Source organism: Watersipora subatra, chromosome 9 (genome assembly GCF_963576615.1).
Source record: "Watersipora subatra chromosome 9, tzWatSuba1.1, whole genome shotgun sequence".
In the NCBI taxonomy this organism is placed as follows: Eukaryota; Metazoa; Bryozoa; class Gymnolaemata; order Cheilostomatida; family Watersiporidae; genus Watersipora; species Watersipora subatra.
Window position 1 is genome coordinate 41,857,427 of NC_088716.1, and position 20,389 is coordinate 41,877,815.

General features: G+C 37.4%; 1 protein-coding gene across 1 annotated transcript; it reads right to left on the reverse strand.

The window, feature by feature from the left end:
* Positions 1-485: 485 nt before the first annotated feature.
* Positions 486-20,267, reverse strand: LOC137403792 (tripartite motif-containing protein 2-like). Its single transcript, XM_068089839.1, has 13 exons — positions 20,168-20,267; positions 15,528-15,769; positions 13,283-13,382; positions 11,333-11,491; positions 10,987-11,103; positions 9,445-9,663; positions 6,599-6,768; positions 5,182-5,380; positions 3,276-3,376; positions 2,822-3,029; positions 2,509-2,716; positions 2,240-2,387; positions 486-1,325 (listed from the first exon to the last, which is right to left on the reverse strand). The coding sequence occupies exons 2-13, from the start codon at positions 15,669-15,671 to the stop codon at positions 1,056-1,058; spliced, it is 2,043 nt and encodes a 680-aa protein (XP_067945940.1). The 5' UTR covers positions 15,672-15,769; positions 20,168-20,267; the 3' UTR covers positions 486-1,055.
* Positions 20,268-20,389: the final 122 nt, after the last annotated feature.

Consider the following 20,389-nt stretch of genomic DNA (forward strand, 5'->3'; position numbering starts at 1 on the left):
TCAACCGAATCATCGTCAGTTATCCTGCTAATTCGCCAATGCACAATATTTCGGCGAAATCATATATTGATTCACTAAAATCATACTGAATGACAGTTTGTCAGAGGCATTTGCCGACTGTTCGAACAATTTTTGCGATTTTTACAACAAGAGGGGACGACTCTACGAATCATACTTGGAAAACCATCGCAAGAATATAGTGAAACAACAGCCATCAGGTTTTGAAAGATTTACCTATACCAAATTGAATTAGACTAAAAATGAATAGCAATTTTTTGTTCATCAATTCATATAGTCAAATACATGTTTCTGTTCGAAAGAAGAAGTTTCCCTCAGGATGTGATCTACAAACTGCCCATTTCACCATGTGCAGTTCAAATGGTGCACCACTTCACCACATTCCACTGTGAGCTCCTTGCGCAGTTGATGTCAATGTGCATTTAAAATAATTTATAACAAAATATTATTAATACTAAAATTGCATTATATTTAAAATATTGCAGCTAATTAAATTTCTATATAAACTGATATAGAACACAACTGTGGGATGCAATGATATTGCCTAGCATTCTAACTCCTATTAGCCAACAGTCACCAGAACACCCTGTGGAACACATCAACTTGAGTAACTGCACGATATTTGTCTGAGGTATTACTACTCGATAGCCCAACTGAATAGTAAAGTCAGAAAAAATACTGAGTAGATAATAAATAGAGTAAAATCAATAGCAACTGTAAAGGGAGAAATATGAGCGTAGTCATTGATAATACTGAATGTACACAAGCCATAATTTATGGATAATAATTTACAAGAAGACTTGGTCAGTTTAACCATACCATGAGTTTTAAAGGCTGTTGCAGCCTAATTAAAAATAAAATATATGCAAACAAAAATAAAAATTTAGATAAAATAGAGAAATATTTAACTAATTCACAACTCACATTAACCTGAGTGGCAGTCTCAGACTGAGTTGTGAGATTATCTAGCAGCACTGTATTTATAAACTCAAAAGTCATAATCTGATCATCTCACCCTCAAACCTCATTAACTAAGGCTATCGATACTTGTATTTTTTGACCGAGTCATTGCCAAGGTCACATACATAGAGCCGATAGTCATTGGTTGTCACGAGACCTGATGGTCGCTTTAGTCTATCCAGAGAAGAGTCGATGTAGAATAGTATGTGGTCCTCTATTCTATGCACTTCCACGCAGCAACGCCCCCGCTCCGTTTTAGTAGCCAGTATGTTGCCGTGAACATCAATAGTAATGCCCGAGTAGAATGAGCCACTCTTTCCCTTGGTTGGCGCTTGTGTGACTCTCCTCTGCGAACACAAACAGATAGCTGTGACTAACCAAGTTGCAGTGACAAGCTATGTGGCAGTTACAAGCTATGTGGCAGTTACAAGCAGGAATGTTGGAACAATGCTTGGCAATACAAATGTAGTCATCATTCATTCTAAAAAAACTGATGATAGATTTTTAAGAAAATATAGCAGAGTGAAGGATGACTGCATGTATGCAATGCATCTACAAAAAACCTATGTAGTGTTCCAAATCATTTCAACTACAAACAAACAAAATCAAAACCAACCAAAATGTATTGTAAGTTGAAAATGTTCTAGTAATAAGTTTTACTGCTCTTTTCAGTAAATGTTTGAGCAATTGTTAAAAATTTTTTACCGAATGTTAACAATCTGCATATTACTGGCTGCCTCTAGAAGTAATTTCTATATGTTATAAATGCGGTTGAACAAGAAAAGACAGCTACTAAATCATCAAACATTGTAAAAAGCTATAGAATTGGGCTTAACCATACTTTTGAAAATATGAGCAGTCCCCACCAGTAGCCAATTTAAGAATGAAGGTTTGAGTGAAAGCAAACAGCAAGCTTACCACACAGATGTATTTTTTGTAAAATGTAGCTTAGGTTTGGCAGTACTCAATAGAAAGATAACTCCAGCCTATTTAAAAAATATCCTGATGCAGTCAGTCAAATTTTCAACCTAAATCATGTGAACATCTGAAATTTTAAAATATTGTTCTCAAATCACTTTTTTTCAAAGTATAAAAAACTAAATTTTTTACTAAAATTGAGGAGATATCGTATCAGAACTGGGAAGAAAATGCATGAGAAGACAACACAATCAAGGGTTTGCGAGACTTGTGGTAGTACAACACTAATGAACAAGGAAGCCTGAGGCTACCTTTAGAGCATACATCTTCTATTGCAACCCACCTTGAATGTCCCATCAGAATTGAATGCTATGATATGATTGTCCGCTACGATTATGTCATCATTCGGTGCAACTGTCACGCCTGCGATATACTTGAATCTGCATGCCACACCGCTTTCAGTTTCTGTCTCTTCTATTTTCCTTTTTAACCTGCAGTTAAACAAACCAGGCTATAAAATATTAGTGCCGCCAATTTCTTTAAGCCATCAAAAATGCCATTAGTGTTGCATCTACGCTACAGGTGCTCTCACCTGCCAGTACTGTCACTGACCTGCCGGCGTTGTCAAAAATAAAGACACACTCCGCAGTGTTATCCGCTATGATGACATCTGACTTGGAGTTGACAGCTATGCACATCGGTTGTTGTAGCTCTGGTGATGTAAACTGTTTGACAACTTTTCCCTCAACATCGAGCTCAGTGATCAACTTGGTTCTCCAGTTTACAGCCATAATAGTGCCAGACGGTGTCATAGCAATACCTACAACATAGATTTGGAGCAATAAACATAACAAGGATTCATAGACACAATTACAGTAAGAGACTAAATAAATGAATACAGTCTCGCAGCAAATAAATCACATACCTGTGCAGCCATGTTTCTCCAGGCCATCTGTTGTTATGTGGCCAACATAGGAGCCATCGGATGCGAGACATTTAATACGGTTGTTGCCAGTGTCTAGTATGTAGAGATTGCCGTTGCTGTCAATGACAACACTCGTAGGTTGACTGAAGTCCAAATAGCCATTTCCTTTTCCACCAACCTTGGACACTGGGTTGATGTGAGGAGATACCTGCAATTCAACGAGAGTTGTCCTTTCTATCCAAACTGCAGACAACTCCATACAATATCATTCACTTCTCCGAGTATCTAATAGGGCAACCAAAATTATTATCCATGCCCTCTTGGCATGGAATGTATGGAAAGGAATTATACCAAATGATCAAACTTTCTATTGCTTCAAAAGGTTCAAATCAGAAATACAGTTATTGATCATAAGCTAACGTTACGGATATCATAAGCGCAGAGAGTCACTTGCCTGAATCTCGAAAGGGCTGCCCCTGATTGGCCGGTCAAATATAGTGACGTTCAACTGATGTGGTCCAAGAACGCGTGGCATATAGGATATTGCATAGGTCCCTACAGGCGCAGACAAACAATGGCTAAATTTATATAGGTTATAATACCACATTCATTCCTCTACTTGAATCCATCCGCTGTGTGCAATAAGCGCAAGTACGATATTTCACGTAGCCCACTCTATGGCATGTCCACTCTATGGCATGTCCACTCTATGGCATGTCCACTCTATGGCATGTCCACACTATGGCATGTCCACTCTATGGCATGTCCACTCTATGGCATGTCCACTCTATGGCATGTCCACTCTATGGCATGTCCACTCTATGGCATGTCCACTCTATGGCATGTCCACTCAATGGCAGACTTATTATGACCATGGGTGAGAAAATATAGATGCTAAGCATCTAATACAGAATATTAAGGCTTATTTGAATTCCGCTGGTCAGAAATGGAAGTTTAGTTGAAAGACCAAAACGAATTAACTCGTAAAAGCACCAGCTTCCCTTGATCTGCATCAGTGCACACAACTATTTGCTTCCTGGAAAGCTATTCAATTTAGTTCACAAAATATTACTCAATCATGTAATATTACAAATTCTACAAATCCAAGCTAAAATTTTGTAAACTCCTAAAAAATATTAAATGTTATTAGACATCCTGAACTGAACATCCATCCCAGAACTGTATATCATACTCCAACACAGACCTACTAGACTAAATGTATATCAGCCTGGCGTTAGACACAAATTTGACATGCGAAAGTGGATTGGAAAAGTTTCTTAAAGGTTGACTTGCAACAAAATTCACATTAAAGTTATTTGGTATCAAAAGACTCACCATGTCTTACTCTGTTGTGTTGGAGGCGCAAAATATGTAGAAATGTGATTACAAGCTCTTGAAAGCTCAAAAACGAAAAGCCGCCGTAGATTGGAATCAGTTTATTTCCCTGACGTAGCCATTACAGTTGGTTATTGTCTTGCCACGTGATGTTCTCACGTGAATTGAACGGCCAATAAAAGGCTCAATATAAAACTTCTCGTAGCAGTAGTTTATGACAAATATTTCGGGTTTTACCAAAGATCCCAGATCAAATATAGATACTCACTACTTTACAGTTTTGTTTCGGCTTGGTCTAATCGTCTAGTCGTAATCTGATCATGTGACCCATACTTCGTGATTAATTTCTGCAGCATTTTTTGATTATCACAGTTGACCAACAGGCTCGTCATGTTTATCAGACAATGATATGTACTCCTTCGAGCTAAGTTAAAAAAATTAAATGAATTTTTACGGCAAGTTATAGGATATCAGTGCTGAAAGTGACAGCATTACAACAACGATAAAATTGACGCGTAAGAACAATAGACATGGTTTTATTGAATGCGTGAAGTATATTCATGAAAATATTTCAACGAATGAGGTTGCTTGAAAGTGTAAACAGAAACCATCTCCTACAACTACGTCACATTTGAGCCGTTTTGGAAAAAAGAATCCAAACTACGGCGGTCTCGGGTGGCTGCGATTAACTGTTCGTTTTTTAGCTTTTAAGAGCTTGTTATCACATTTCCACATATTTTGCACCTACAACACAACCGAGTAAGACATGGTGAATCTTTTGATACCAAATAGCTGTAATGTGAATTTTGTTGCAAGTCAACCTTTAAAATTTACTGAAAAAAATTAATTCTCGACCACCTTAGCACTCTAGACAGAACTCTTAAAATGAGATGACAGATCATGTAGACAACTGTGAAGAAATTTGAATAGAGTAAAGTGTAAACAGGAATCGAAGACTACACTTACTCCTTCAACCATTTTAATGTAACCAGTAGTTAAGAAATAGCTTTAGACTAAGTGCCTACCATCTTGCATGTCCTCCAGTTTATAATCACAATTCTCTCCATCAGAGTCAGTGAAGGAGACATCTATAGGATCTCCTCCATCCCTCCTCTGTCGGCCATTGCAGTCAATAGTTGTGACAAGAGCGGTTGATTCGATAAATGTCGTGGCTGATTCAATCTCACATTTACACAGAGCAGGAAATGTAGTGCTAGTCTTCACCTGTCGTCATAGAGCCAGAGGGATACAGCGAGTGTCCGCGCAAGGCACTAACCGTATGTGTACTGTGTGTAAGTGTATAACATTGCCCGCAGTAACCAATGTATTACATCTGTAACTACATTCATCAAAAGTATGTTACGTTGATGGAAATTTTATTGCATTAACTGCATATATATTGTATTAACTGTACATATATTGCATTAACTGTACATGTATTTTGCTAACTGTAAATATATGGCATTAACTGTAAGTGTACTGCATTAACTGTACGTGTAATGGATTGACTGTAAGTGTACTGCATTAACTGTATGTGTATTGAATTGACTGCAAGTGTGCTACATAAACTGTACGTGTAATGGATTGACTGTAAGTGTCCTGCATTAACTGTATGTGTATTGGATTGACTGCAAGTGTACTACAAAAACTGTACGTGTAATGGATTGAGTGTAAGTGTACTGCATTAACTGTACGTGTATTGGATTGACTGTAAGTGTACTGCATTAACTGTACGTGTAATAAATTGATTGTTAGTGTACTGCATTAACTGTAAGTATATTACATTAAATGTAAGTATATTGCACTAACTGTAAGTATAATGCCTTGAGTTCATTCGTACTACATTGGGCACACCCAATACACCCCATAATAGGTTTGGGTGAACTAATTGTAGAGGAAAAGTGAGAAAAGCGGCTGGAGAAGGGTAAAGGAGGTTAGAGAATATAGAAAAAAGGATGGAGATGAAGGAAAAGTGAGTAGAGACGGGAAGAAATGTGAGTGCATAAAGGAAAGGGAACCATAAAATGGGATAAAAGAAGAATGGAGAAAAATAGAAATGTTAGGAAAGGAGGGTAGAAATAGCAAGAAAGGAGGGTAGAAATGTTAGGAAAGGAGGGTAGAAATAGGAAGAAATGAGGGTAGAAATAGGAAGAAAAAGAGAGGTTTGAGATCACTTTTGTATTGCTAATGGAAAAAAGATGAACAAATACAGCAACACAGTATGATGACACTATTGGCTATTCTTAGCTGATTTCTTAAATAATCCTACTATTCATTACCTAATAGAAGTACCTGAAGTATTTTAACTTACAGTCTAACTATTCACCTAAATCAATCATGTAAAGATATCCATTTGGAAAGTCAGCCAGATACACGCATGGACATCAAAACAATGATATGTGACAGAACATGGTCTACTGCAGTTTGATAATCATAAATCACCTTTCCAAATGATGCAATGGAAGGAGACAGTCGATGCATCTGCTCCTCCCAGACGTACTTCATGAACGCGTTTTCTCTAGGTTCAGCCAGCATTGACGTTGCGTCCAGCCTCTCATTTAGGTCAGCGATCTTCTTCGTGATATGCCGCACTTCCATTTCTGATTCCAAGCCTAACCAATCAGAATTACCCGAAGTGTCATTTGGAATTCTTATAAAAAGCAGGCAGACCTTTAATTCTGCAACCTATAGTCAAGCATATATTTCATCTTCTTTCAACATAAGTATGAGTCAGAGGAGCTACATCTCAACAGGGTTAGCCCTACCCGCATCTCTAACACACCAATAATTATCTACCAGCATCAGATGATCTCAGTCTCGATTGCCACAAGATATGATTAATGGTTAAGCAATTGCCTAGAAGCCATGATGTTCTTTAATTTAAAGGATGGCACTTATAGCTTATAAGGCTGTTAGTCAGTAGATTCAATGGATAACAATTTGATTTTTAATCAGCAGTGTCAAATCCTAAGCAAAAAAAGAAAAGGCTGAACCGATATGTGCTCAAGTGTAGGCACAACCCGAGTGTATGCTGACATATGTGCAATACTTCCTTAGCGTAAGTTCCTTACGGGCATATCTATTCCTACGTCCCACAAAAATCGCTTAGCCAAATATGTTCGCAATGCTCTCATCTCCACAGGCTTTCACAAAATCATCTCATTAATTATTAGCGACACATCAATGGATAGCTGGTATGGAGCCCCTCATATATGTTGCTCAGAAGAAATCATGAGAACCACTGAAAAGATGATTGTAGCTATCGCACATCCACTGGCTGCTTCTATCATGCTTTTCAAATGAATTTGAAGTGTTCCAAACTAAAACAATTTTTTTAAAATCACATAAACCATTTGTATCTTTTTTATACAGCCTCTGCTTAAGGATGCAATGCAGGAAGTTTTTCGATTGGTGAAACTCTGCATGCCACTTGGGAATTGCCTTACTCATTAACAAAGAATTTGGCCAGTATGGCATGATGATGTGAGGATAGAATAGAAGACCAGTTGTGTATGGCATGATGATGTGAGGACGGAGTAGAAGACCAGTTGGGTATGACGTGATGATGCGAGGACAGAATAAAAGACCAGTTGTGTATGACGTGATGATGTGAGGACAGAATAGAAGACCAGTTGTGTATGGCATGATGATCTGAGGACAGAATAGAAGACCAGTTGTGTATGACATGATGATCTGAGGACAGAATAGAAGACCAGTTGTGTATTACATGATGATGTGAGGACGGAATATAAGACCAGTTGTGTATGGCATGATGATGTGAGGACAGAATAGAAGACCAGATGTGTATGGCGTGATGATGTGAGGACAGAATAGATGACCAGTCATGTATGACATGATGATGTGAGGACAGAATATAAGACCAGTTATGTATGGCGTGATGATGTGAGGACAGAATAGAAGACCAGATGTGTATGGCATGATGATGTGAGGACGGAGTAGAAGACCAGTTGGGTATGACGTGATGATGCGAGGACAGAATAAAAGACCAGTTGTGTATGACGTGATGATGTGAGGACAGAATAGAAGACCAGTTGTGTATGGCATGATGATCTGAGGACAGAATAGAAGACCAGTTGTGTATGACATGATGATCTGAGGACAGAATAGAAGACCAGTTGTGTATTACATGATGATGTGAGGACGGAATATAAGACCAGTTGTGTATGGCATGATGATGTGAGGACAGAAAAGAAGACCAGATGTGTATGGCGTGATGATGTGAGGACAGAATAGATGACCAGTCATGTATGACATGATGATGTGAGGACAGAATATAAGACCAGTTATGTATGGCGTGATGATGTGAGGACAGAATAGAAGACCAGATGTGTATGGCATGATGATGTGAGGACAGAAAAGATGACCAGTCGTGTATGACATGATGATGTGAGGACAGAATATAAGACCAGTTATGTATGGCGTGATGATGTGAGGACAGAATATAAGATAAGTTGTGCCAATAGCCTATGAGGAAGAACAATGCTGAAGGACAAGCTAAATCCGTATCAAAAGAACCATGAGTCACACATTGATTATAAGCCTTAATCTGGTAAACTACGTGAGAGTATACATTCATGTGAGAGAGGAAGAGAGAAGGAGAGAGAGAGAGTTAACAGAGGAGGTGAAGCAAAAGGATACCTATCAACAGAGGCAAGGAGGGGAGGAAGTCACCGACGCTCTACAAGTGGCAGCATTCACTTGTATTTATTATCTCATTATTAAAAGAGGGTCTATGTTACATGAATAATATTTTTAAATGGTTCTTTGTACGGCTTACAAACTGCAATTGGTCCAGCATAGCATATAAGTTGTCAAAAATTAACTAAAAACTGTATTGTTTCTCACATCATCCCCTAAACCGCTGATCTCCAGTAGAAATATGCCACTTTGCGTACTGATAGCACTTGAAACGAATCAATGTATAGATCGACTAGCCAACAGATCAACTAGCCCAGTTGAATGAAGGTGAATTACACAACCAATAGTGTAATTGGAAGGTGGGCAAGACAAGATAAACTCTATCTAAGCACAACACTGCATTTACCGAGAGGATTATCTCCGCATACTTACACTCCTTTTTGAACACTAACAAGTAAAATGCAAACATTGAAAAAGTATTGTGACTTGGCATGTTCAGCGCATTACCATCATAAAGTGAGAGAGTAAACCATGTCTATAGACTTTGTTATCAGTGATAGTCATTCCCCACTTGGGATCAATCAAGTTGCAAGTTGGAAAGATACATATTCATTGACAACGCAACCTACCATCACAGTCACGCTCGACCTTCACCTTTTCGGCCTCGATCAACTGTTGTTGCTCCTTGAATGCTTTCTTTTTTTGTGTGCAGATGTTGTCGATACTGGACAATATCGCTTGTTGTCTTTCCCTGATGTGAGCTTGGAGAGCATCAAATGAGTCATTCACAGCCTGAATGGCTTCCGACGAATTGCACTCCAATCGGTTTAGTTCGGTTGTTACATTCTCTGTTCAAATAGAGAGATAAAGAGAACCTGTTAGGCTGTTGTAATCATTATGATCACCTGCCTACCATGTCATACAACTTTATATCAAGGTGTATGACATGGTATTCATGTGATGGTAGGCAGGTTATATTTTTAGTATGCATGGATATCAGGACAATATCCATGCATACTAAAAATTAATCATGACTTATGAAAAGGTTAAAGGTTGACTCGCAACAAAACTCACATTACAGTTATTTGATATCAAAAGATTCACCATGTCCTACTTTGTTGTGTTGTAGGTGAAAATTGTTGGTTGACTTGCAACAAAACTCACATTACAGTTATTTGATATCAAAAGATTCACCATGTCCTACTCTGTTGTGTTGTAGGTGAAAATTATGTGGAAATGTGATTACAAGCTCTTAGAAGCTAAAAAACGAACAATTAATCGCAGCCACACGAGACCGTCGTAGTTTGGATTCTCTTTCCAAAACGGCTCAAAGGTGATGTAGTTGTGGTAGATGGTTTCTGTTTACACTTTCATGCAATCTTATTCGTCGAAATATTTTCACAAATATACTTCACGCACTCAACAAAACTATGTCTATTGTTCTTACGCGTCTGTTGTATCGTCATTATAATGCTGTCACTTTTAGCACTGATATCTTATAACTTACCGTAATAATTCAATTAATTATTTAACCTTAGCTCGAAGGAGTACATATCATTGTCTGATAATCATGACGAACCTGTTGGTAACCTGTGATAATTGAAAAGTGCTGCAAAAATTATTTGCGAAGTATTGAGTCACATAATCAGATTACGACTTGCCGATTAGACCAAGCTGAAACCAAACTGTAAAGTAGCGAGCATCTATATTTGATACGGGGTCTTCGGTAAAACCCGAAGTGTTTGTCATAAACTAGTGCTACGAGAAGTTTTATATTGAGCTTTTTATTGGCCTTTCAATTCACGTGAGATCATCACATGACAAGACAATAACCAAACTGTAATGACAACATCAGAGAAATAAACAGATTCCAGTCTACGGCGGCTTTTTGTTTTTTAGCTTTTAAGAGCTTGTAATCACACATCCACATATTTGGCACCTACAACACAACAGGGTAAGACATGGTGAATCTTTTGATACCAAATAACTGTAATCTGAACTTTGTTGCAAGTCAACCTTTAATTAAACAGAAAATGCATAGCAAGCATCAATAGAGCTGAAGTTGAATGAGAGGAAATCATGCAAATTTATACAGCATGATGCATATGGATGACAGAACATTTCAACGCTGATAGATAGATAGTTCATTGTAAATTCCGCAGCAACTCTACCTTGCGCCGAGTTGAGATTCTGAACGCATCTCTGTGCCTTATAGATGAGAATTTCTGACATTCTTTTGATTGCTATAGAGAAAGGTATGACAGTGTGAGTGCCTCCGTGCACAGAACCTAGAAATGATAATAAACTCTTTAGATTGCGCTCTCCACAAAAAGCTTGACTAGACAAAGTATTACAACGCGGAGATAATTGTACACTGGAGTATTGTACAATTGGAGAGTATTGTACAATGTGACAAAACAATTCACAGCATCACAATCTTGTTATGAGAAACACAAGTTTTTTGTAGGAACAGTTTGTATTTTGTAGACATAAACATTTGGCATCATGAATACTGACCTTCACACATTATACAGAATATAGTGTCACATGTTTCACAGAAAAGCAATTCTTGACTCATGTGTGTCGCACACTTTGGTACAATTTCTCGTCTCTGCCTAGCCATTAAATCCAAAAGCTGATTCACGAGGAAACTGGGTGGAAATGCTGACACGCCCCCTAAAACAACAATAAAGGTAGTCTGTAAAGAAACATGACTCAGTGCAACATATAACAATGGTAGCCAATGGCGTAACCACGACTCTAACATACTCCTAACATACAGACAGTTCCTTGATGCTAGCATAATATAAGCTGTAACCAAGCATGCAATCCTCGACTGATTCATAGCAATTCAGAGTGAAGAGAAATGGAAACAAATGGAGCTACCAGCAGCAGACATACGACTATTTCGACTAGTCGACATATGTTAAGACAATGCTGGTACAACGGTCCGCATTGTCAAAAAATGAGGAAAGACTTTATCGTAGTCAGGAAAACTGCCATTTTTCCCTTGGCCTTTCTAAATGGCCTTGAGCCACTTGAGCACATGTGTTCAAGCCTATTTTATCATAGCTGATAGCTATCACTGACGCCGTGTGACAATAGAACAATTGAAGTGGATAGAGCAATGTTATTATAGCTGACTGCTGCCAGCTGACTATTCTATTAAATGGAGTGTAACTCTATTTCTAACATTGCTCATGCACAACTGATGAATGCCACTTGCAACTGCTGTATTCAGAACATGAATACATTCTTCGAAAAGATAATCTTGCAACTAAAAAACAACATGTATGAGCAGGAGACATCAGTGGCTATACATATCTATGTTGCATACGCAGGAGACATCAGTGGCTATACATATATATGTTGTATGAGCAGGAGACATCAGTGGCAATACATATATATGTTGCATGAGCAGGAGACATCAGTGGCTATACATATATATGTTGTATGAGCAGGAGACATCAGTGGCTATACATATATAGGTTGCATGAGCAGGAGACACTAGTGGCTATACATATATATGTTGTATGAGCAGGAGACATCAGTGGCTACATATACCGTATATGTTTTAGGGTACTAGTAACTACTCGGTAAAAATATTGAGGAAATACAGCTAGAAATAGCAATGAGTGAAAGGTAATCCTGGCCATACCTAGAGATAAAACTGTAGAAAATATCAAATATGACAATGAAAAACTATACATAATTCATGTCAATTTATAAAGATTACATAGTCCAAGTTAGACTAGCTCTTTATCTCTATCACTAGCTCTACCTACGCACTGTTAGTTTTCTGCCATGGTAAGACTACTCCACAATTCCTTTATTTACCAAAGTGACAATAAAAACCTGTTTTATTCTAATTATTACTCTTTAATCGTTATTTAGTTATTTTTATAGTTTTAAATAATGTGTTCCTTTTGATGTTGCCTGTAATTCCCTGAAGTTTTATCACAAAATTAGATGAAATCTAATGTTTTCATATAAGGATCTTTGCTTCAACATATGAAGCCTTGATATATGAAGCTAATATAGAAACAGATTAACGTTGTTGTTGATGTTTGTTTGTACTTTATTTGCAATGCAATGCGTACAAATGAATAATACCAGGAGCTTTAAAGATGCTCGAGTCCCCAGAGTACTATAACGCAACGTGACTTTCCTAGCAGACAAATAAGGGGTTTAGAAACATCGGAGGCCATTGAGGAACTTCAGAGGTTGAGGCGAAATATCAGAGGTAATTAAAAGCAGGTAATATTTAGGAAAAGACCAGAACGGGTTTCAATGACAGAAATAGGGTTATCCAAAATTTCATAGAAGTTGAACCAATAAGCAGTGTTTACTAATGTAAAGAGTAGACAACTATCAAAGACCACAACCAAAAAGATTTATTAAATTGCACGTTTAAGTAAATGAGTAAAGACTCGGCAACCATTGCCATAGAGTAGATCTCACGGTTACCTTGTGGGAGGGTGATCGACTCCCTGCATATCGGGCACCTGATTGAGTTCACATCCACTGTGTTGTTACTAGCAATGATCTCCAGACAGCTGAAGCACACCTACATAAAGTTTTATGAAAAAAATAATGTCAACTAGCTGCATTCTTATGACAAATTCTTGGCAAGCTAATTGGACAAACCTGGTGGTCAGATACAAGCGAGCAAAATGTTGTAATCACAAATATGGTAATAATTGCATTCACACGGAAACTGAAAGGCGTGTTATTTACAAGGTAAAAAGACACGATAACAATGACAGCCCTTATAGTATTTGCATTAGATAATCAATGTTTTTCCATGTTTTGAATGGATTCGGAGTTGTTTTCACTCCAAATCATAGAAGCGGTAAAATCCGAACGCATTTGACTATTTCACTATATTTGTGTGAAGGCATTCGCTGTGAGAGTATTTGACATCATAGAAATGCTCATTGCTGATGAATCTGAATTGATAATAGTCAGCTAAGCTTTCCCAGTGGAGATAAAAAAAATTCAGCATTGCGATCAGACATCTTGGCTTAGTTAATGCAACTAGTTGACTACGTATGAATCTATAAGTAACTGTGATCCAAAAGAGAGTCTACTTGAACAAGTGTTGTTATGAGGAATATATCGTGAACCTTGGAAAGATCTATATTGTAACTCCAAATCGTTAAAACGGATGGGTGCATATACGTCAGCAATGGGCAACTCCAAACCCATGCGAAGCGTGGAAATGCAGTGCACAAATCAGCCTGTATAACATGGACATTTCTTTTCCTCTATGAATCTGCCGACTCAGCAATTTAAAGGAGGCAAAGATACGCCCATTGTTCCAGCAGGATATTGATAAACACAAAAATCAATCAGTGGATAAGACGAGAGTGCATGAAGCTCAATAGCGATGCCCTCGGCTATTTACACTCTGTTCGCAATCTCTCTCAAGGCTTGTCCAATTTACATGCTCCATACATAAACATAAGATTACTTGAAATCGATGATGCGAGACTCGGAGGCATCCCTAGTGCAAGACCATCAGCTGATGGGAGTCTGACAGCGAATCGACTAAAAGTCAGCGATAGATAGAGAAACAATGTTAAGGGAGCTTTGGCTTATCTAAGATTATATTTAACAATAGCTATTAATAGTAACGCACTTAGATACAATCTTAAAGAGTCAACACAGGGGCCGTAAGAACACCCTGCAATATTTGTACAAAGTTAAAGTAACCAGCTATCACTTCTTGTAAATAATGTGAAAATCGGGCACTTTACACCTAAATTTTCTAAAAATGTCTTCTACATTGGAAAATCAATGTTTTTAACAACCATGAGATGTTTTTAAACAAACTTTGAAAATTTTTCAATAAGTTTCATTTTTCTTAATCTAATGGAAGTTCAGTATTTACAATTAGGTTTAATAAAATAATACAATCCTTTATATATTATTTAGTAAGTTTGAACATCAACTTAATAAATGAAGCACCTTCCTCAAAACTCTTATTTTTTTACAAATTAAATGCTTCACCATTCATCTAAAAAATAGGCAATTTAGAGCACTACTAATTAGTGTGGCTTTACAAATGTCAGTTTGAGTAGGCTATAGATAATTTGAGAAAGTTTGAAATTCAAACTTTTATGATGTCCAACTAATTAAACAGAAAGGGATGAGGCCAACACAACAATTTAGAACATAAACCAATATGTGACGACTCTGACAGAGCAGATAAGCATAAATGGAGTTCTAGCATCTACTATCAGGATGAAATATAACAAATTCGCAAATAAATCTTTTAACCGCAGACAAACTGATGCTATGAAACGCACGAAACCTGCAAACTGAGCAAGCAGAACTAGAACGGCTACCTATCTTCTTCTACTCAACTACTAAGCAAACACTCTAACGCCTCTCAAAGCAAAAAATGTCAAATCAAACAAGGGAGTTACGAAGAGTCACGTCTCCTAGATATTGGCTGTTAGGTAATAGAAAAGCTGGCAGTAATCTCTGAGGTCAACCTATTCACAGTTTTTTTTATCTAAGCTGTAGTACGTGTTCATGCCATTAATAACGTGTGGCTGCCTTTGAGGTCACAACCCTCTACATACACTACTGTTTTTGGCACCAAATACCATTCCTATTGACAAATGTATTTGGTAATAAGCCATGGCTAACCAACCAGCATTAAAAAAGAAAAAAAGTGAGATTAGTTAGCATCTGTTTGACGTACCGTGTGAGAACATGGCAATAGTTTGGGAGGGTGCTCGGCTCCATCGTATAAACTTAGACAAGTGCTGCAGGTTAGAAAGCTTTCATTGAAATCTTCGTAGTTTATACTGACAGTCTCTACAAGGGCTGACGTCTGACTGCTCATCCTCGGCAGGCAACCAGTCACTTGATACTCACGTAGACAGGTAAGGGCAGGTACTCAAACAAAGCATCAAGTGCCAGTTGCGGCCTCTGTCTTGTCTGCTGTAAATACATACAGTCATTTTTGTCCAAACCTTGTCAACTAATCAAATACATGCTAAAATATTCAAGTCTGACTTGGTTACTTGACAAATCACATTAAGTATCAAGTTGAACACAAATAAGGTGGGACAACGAGGTAAACCAAAGACAGACAACTACTTGAAACCAAAGTGTGGCCGATGGGTTTCTTTTCTTTTCTATAGAAATTGAAAACAAAAGGTTAACTAATGATAAAGATAATTAAAATACAAGAGAAACAGAGTGTCTTTTCTTTACATGCTGGATGATTGTCACAAAAACCTGAATGTACTAAGATTTGACAGTTTTGACTAAATAGTATTGCGACAATGAAATGCATCAGTTTTCAATTCTTCATACATTCTTTGTGGTGTCAAATGAGCTATTTTTAAGCCCAACTTTCTAAGATTGGCAACTTGAAAAAATTTTAATGTAATTTTAAAAAAAGAACTTCCCTTCCAAAATGGTTTTCAAGTTTGTTTTATAGCGGTTTTTAAAAAGTTTTATGTTTTGGTAAAGGTTTTTTTTGAGGATGAGAATGGGCCAAAATGAGAACATTTTTCAGACAAATGATGACAACTGGCCACAGGCGCCATTTTGCCAAAAATTCTCCAATATAAAAAACATGCATTCTTATAACCTACAAACATAGGCCCATTGGAAAAACAAAATGTAAAACAGTGAAAACGGAGACAAAAAGACGCTGTGATTAGAATTAACTCAAATGCACAAATAACTTCCACCAGAGGCACGCTTTACTGCACAGAATGTATAATCTGACATTGGCATTCTGCAAAAAATGTAGATTATCTAACCCTATGGCGCTGACAGGTGAAGCAAGAAGGCAACAAAGAGAGCAGTGATAATGGTAGCTGCGCTGCAGGAAGGAAACAGGCATAGTTGGCCTGATTCATGAATATTACCTACTGCTAATTACCCACAATCACTTTCCCACACTCCACCTAACCAGGGCAGCCGCGTCAGTAACAAAAGCCCATATTTTAATAGACCAAGGACACATTCCTAGACACTCAGTGTTATCACAGTCAACTTTGAAACAGAAGTCGGTAAGAAATAGGCAGAAGTGATACCTAACTAGTTAGACTAGCCTGAAGTGAAGTTAGTACCTGCTCGGATTAGAGTCCATCTGATAAGGACTCCAAGCAATAAACCTCTGCCTATCCCCTGAATGAGTCATTCTGTACACTGGCTCACAGAACAATACCAGTGTAACAACTTCATAGTGAAACCGCAACAAAAGCTGACAACTGAATCCAAAAGGCTTCAACGAAAATAATCATGTCTGGAGAGGAGGGGCTCACTCGGTGCCTCAAAAGGCCTTTCTCTAATTATCTTAAACAGCTGTCCCTTTATCATAAACAATGATTAATACAGTGTACCGGATTCTTGTCTGACCCGAAATTGTGAGGCCACTCCAGTTTAATCGGAAACAAAATCAGAGCACAGCTACCGATTCTAAATGCTAACAGAAAGCAAATTTCACACTATTGTCTGCTCGAGTACCCTAAGCCTAATCTACGCTGATACTAACTATTTGACTGATAAACCATGCTTTAGGGTTATCCTACCTGATATGGACAGCTATGACCAGCGTCTAAATGTCCTTAATGCTGAGACACTCAATGTGTTTTGAAATATTTCTTGTTTAAAATCCTCAAATCGTATCTCCAATCTGCAGGACCAAGCATTACATTCCTAATTCTCAAAGAAAAAAACCACCACACCTTATACCAGACATAAACACCTATTTACATTATAGAACAGTGTTATGCAAAATGGGATTTTTCTTTCAATACACATAATTCACTTCACTATTTTTTGTTTTTGTTTCGTTGCCTGATTTGCTTTGAACGGCCTTGACCTGTGATAATAAAGTTAATATCGATTCATCTAAAACTCAGTCGAGCATGTTTTAATAGTTTAAAATCTACTCATTCAAGGATGATACTTTACTACTTCAATAAAGAAACATCAGTTCCGTTTACTCTTGGAGGACTGGTTTAACGTTGTATCCAATATAGGTAGCTATAATTAGGGTAGGGTTGATCGCTTTATTAGGAAACCTTCTGAAAGGGCAAGTTGATGTAATACACCCGTCTACCTAGGTATATATATGATGGATAATGACGAGATGAACAATGCCATAGCAGACAAATTACGTACAAATCATTACTACGCTAGCGACAGCGAGCACGTAGTCTAGCTGAATCTTGTGAACTTATGAGCTCACTGGTGAGGCCATGACAATGTCTAATGAGCATAGTACTCAAGAAGTAGACCTCTTGAAATATTATCTCTGAAATATGGCAAAAATTTACCAGTTCATACAAACAGCCTTTGTTTAATTTGGCTGTGTGGTTACTTTTGTTTGCTGTAAAGAATGCTGATTGTAGCAAAAGTGTATCGTGTTACCTTAGCGCCGTGAATTCTGTAGCGAACCTATTGGCATAGACCAAATATAGGTAATCTCATTAGTTTTTTTGCATAAAAAATTGACATAGCTGAGAGGTTGAAAACATTTCTTGTGACTTCAATGTTACTTCAATAAATCAACTCAAATGCATCGGATCTTGAGATTTAGTGAATGATTTATGGATATATCAAAGAATGAGTTTAAACGATTACAAAGAGTTAAAAGCCACTCAACGATTTCTTAAAGTTGTCTACGCAATTGCTGAGAAATAACAGGATTCCCAATTATTCCTCCTAGAAGGTGAAAAGTATGCAAGGACTATTATTACTCTAGGCCAAAAGTCTACAGCCAGTGAACTTTTTATTGTGAACACCAAACTTACACAGCAAGAATTTGAACTCGTGTTTGGCAAACTTCATTTACTCATTTACATAAGATGAATAATGTGGAAAGAATGAATTAGAAAACAGTTTATCTAAAAAAGGGGTTTCCACATGGCTTCAAACAACTTCACATAGTTTGAACTCCCTACAAGGAAAAGAATTAGAAAAAAGATCGGGACTGAAAACTCAAGCAGAATACGATTCCAGGTTTTGCTGAAGCTGCGAAGCAGAGAATTAAAAAAACCAAAGTGATTCCACTAGCAAAAAACCAGATAGAACAAGCAACAAATACTCAAGTTGGAGGAATGGTCATTAAGCAATTTAATTGACAGCTCTACAATGTAGATATGTGTTTGACAAACCAGCTATCAATATGTATTCTAGAAGCTCTATAATATGCTCTCTTTAAAAGGAGACACTGATACCTATCCGCTACGGACTAACAACTAGCGGAAGGATTGAGATACTTCACACTGCGATACTAATTGAGGCGTCGACGCTCGGATGTTGTAAAGATAATTTAATTAGGATATAATATCGACATCAGCTATCAGCAATTCAAACAGGAAACTCTTAACACATCACAAGTGCATCTTAATGTAACAAAAAATTCAAAAGACTGAACGATAATTCCTTCTAGAGAACGAAACGAAGAATTTAAAACACAATCTTAGAACCATAAGCTGATTAAAAATGTCCAGGGACATCTGGCTACCCATAATATCTGATGCTTGATTAGCTGTATTTTTTGTTTTTGGCAGGGGAAAATCATGATGGTTGACACAACACCTTTGATTTGAAGTTCACATTTTCAGATGGTGGCATTAATAACTCACGAAGAGGCCAATAACCATTCTTCATTTTAATGGCTTTGGGTTGGTTTTCAATAAAATATAAGATCAACCCGAGATACCATGGTTCACCAAGATTTAGAAAACTATGTACATAAATCCTATTAAATTACAGACACGCCTCTATCCAATAAGAAATAATTAGATACAAAACCAATACTTTTTGCCACGAATTGGTGAATAATGGCACGCAGTGGTAGCAGTCTTTCAAGAATAGACAAATACGCCGTAAGAGCGTCATATTTTGCCATACCACGGTCTGTAAAACGGTACAGAGGCATATATGTATATAATCAAAATTTTATTTACTATTTGGAACCTCTGAAACGTTGATGAAGGTAAACATATTGTCGTTGATACGAGAACACTGGTTAAATAAGGTACCAAAAAGGATAAAGCTACTAATATATCTACAATTCAGAGTTAATATACCAGTGTTCTATAAATGTAGCTTGGCTATCACTAAAGATTCAACTATGGAAAGTGAGTGCATATATATCTCGATCCTAAACATCAGTAATTTATCTACTTTCAGTATTTACCTTTGGAATACAGTTTTCAGCTAGTTTTCCAAGTATGAACAAAAAATACAGCAAATGATTCAATAATCTTCAAGTCTCCGTTGATGTTCTACGATGGGGTGTAAGTACAACAGAACGCAAACAATGCGTTGCAGTCTTACTTCGTCGTTTTCACATTGCTATTGACTCACCTTGGCTGCTAGAAAATGTTTTTGTTCAATTGCTAGAGACCAGGCAATCGCTCGACATTTAAAACCGATATGGTTTGCATTATCACTAATGACAATATCAGCTGGCTAGCTATTCAGTCACGCTTATCGATGCCTGATAGAATCGCCACCGATGAAGCTACGCATTGCAGGTAAAATTGCCAAGTAAGCGACGATAATGGATGAATACCTATCGCAACACCA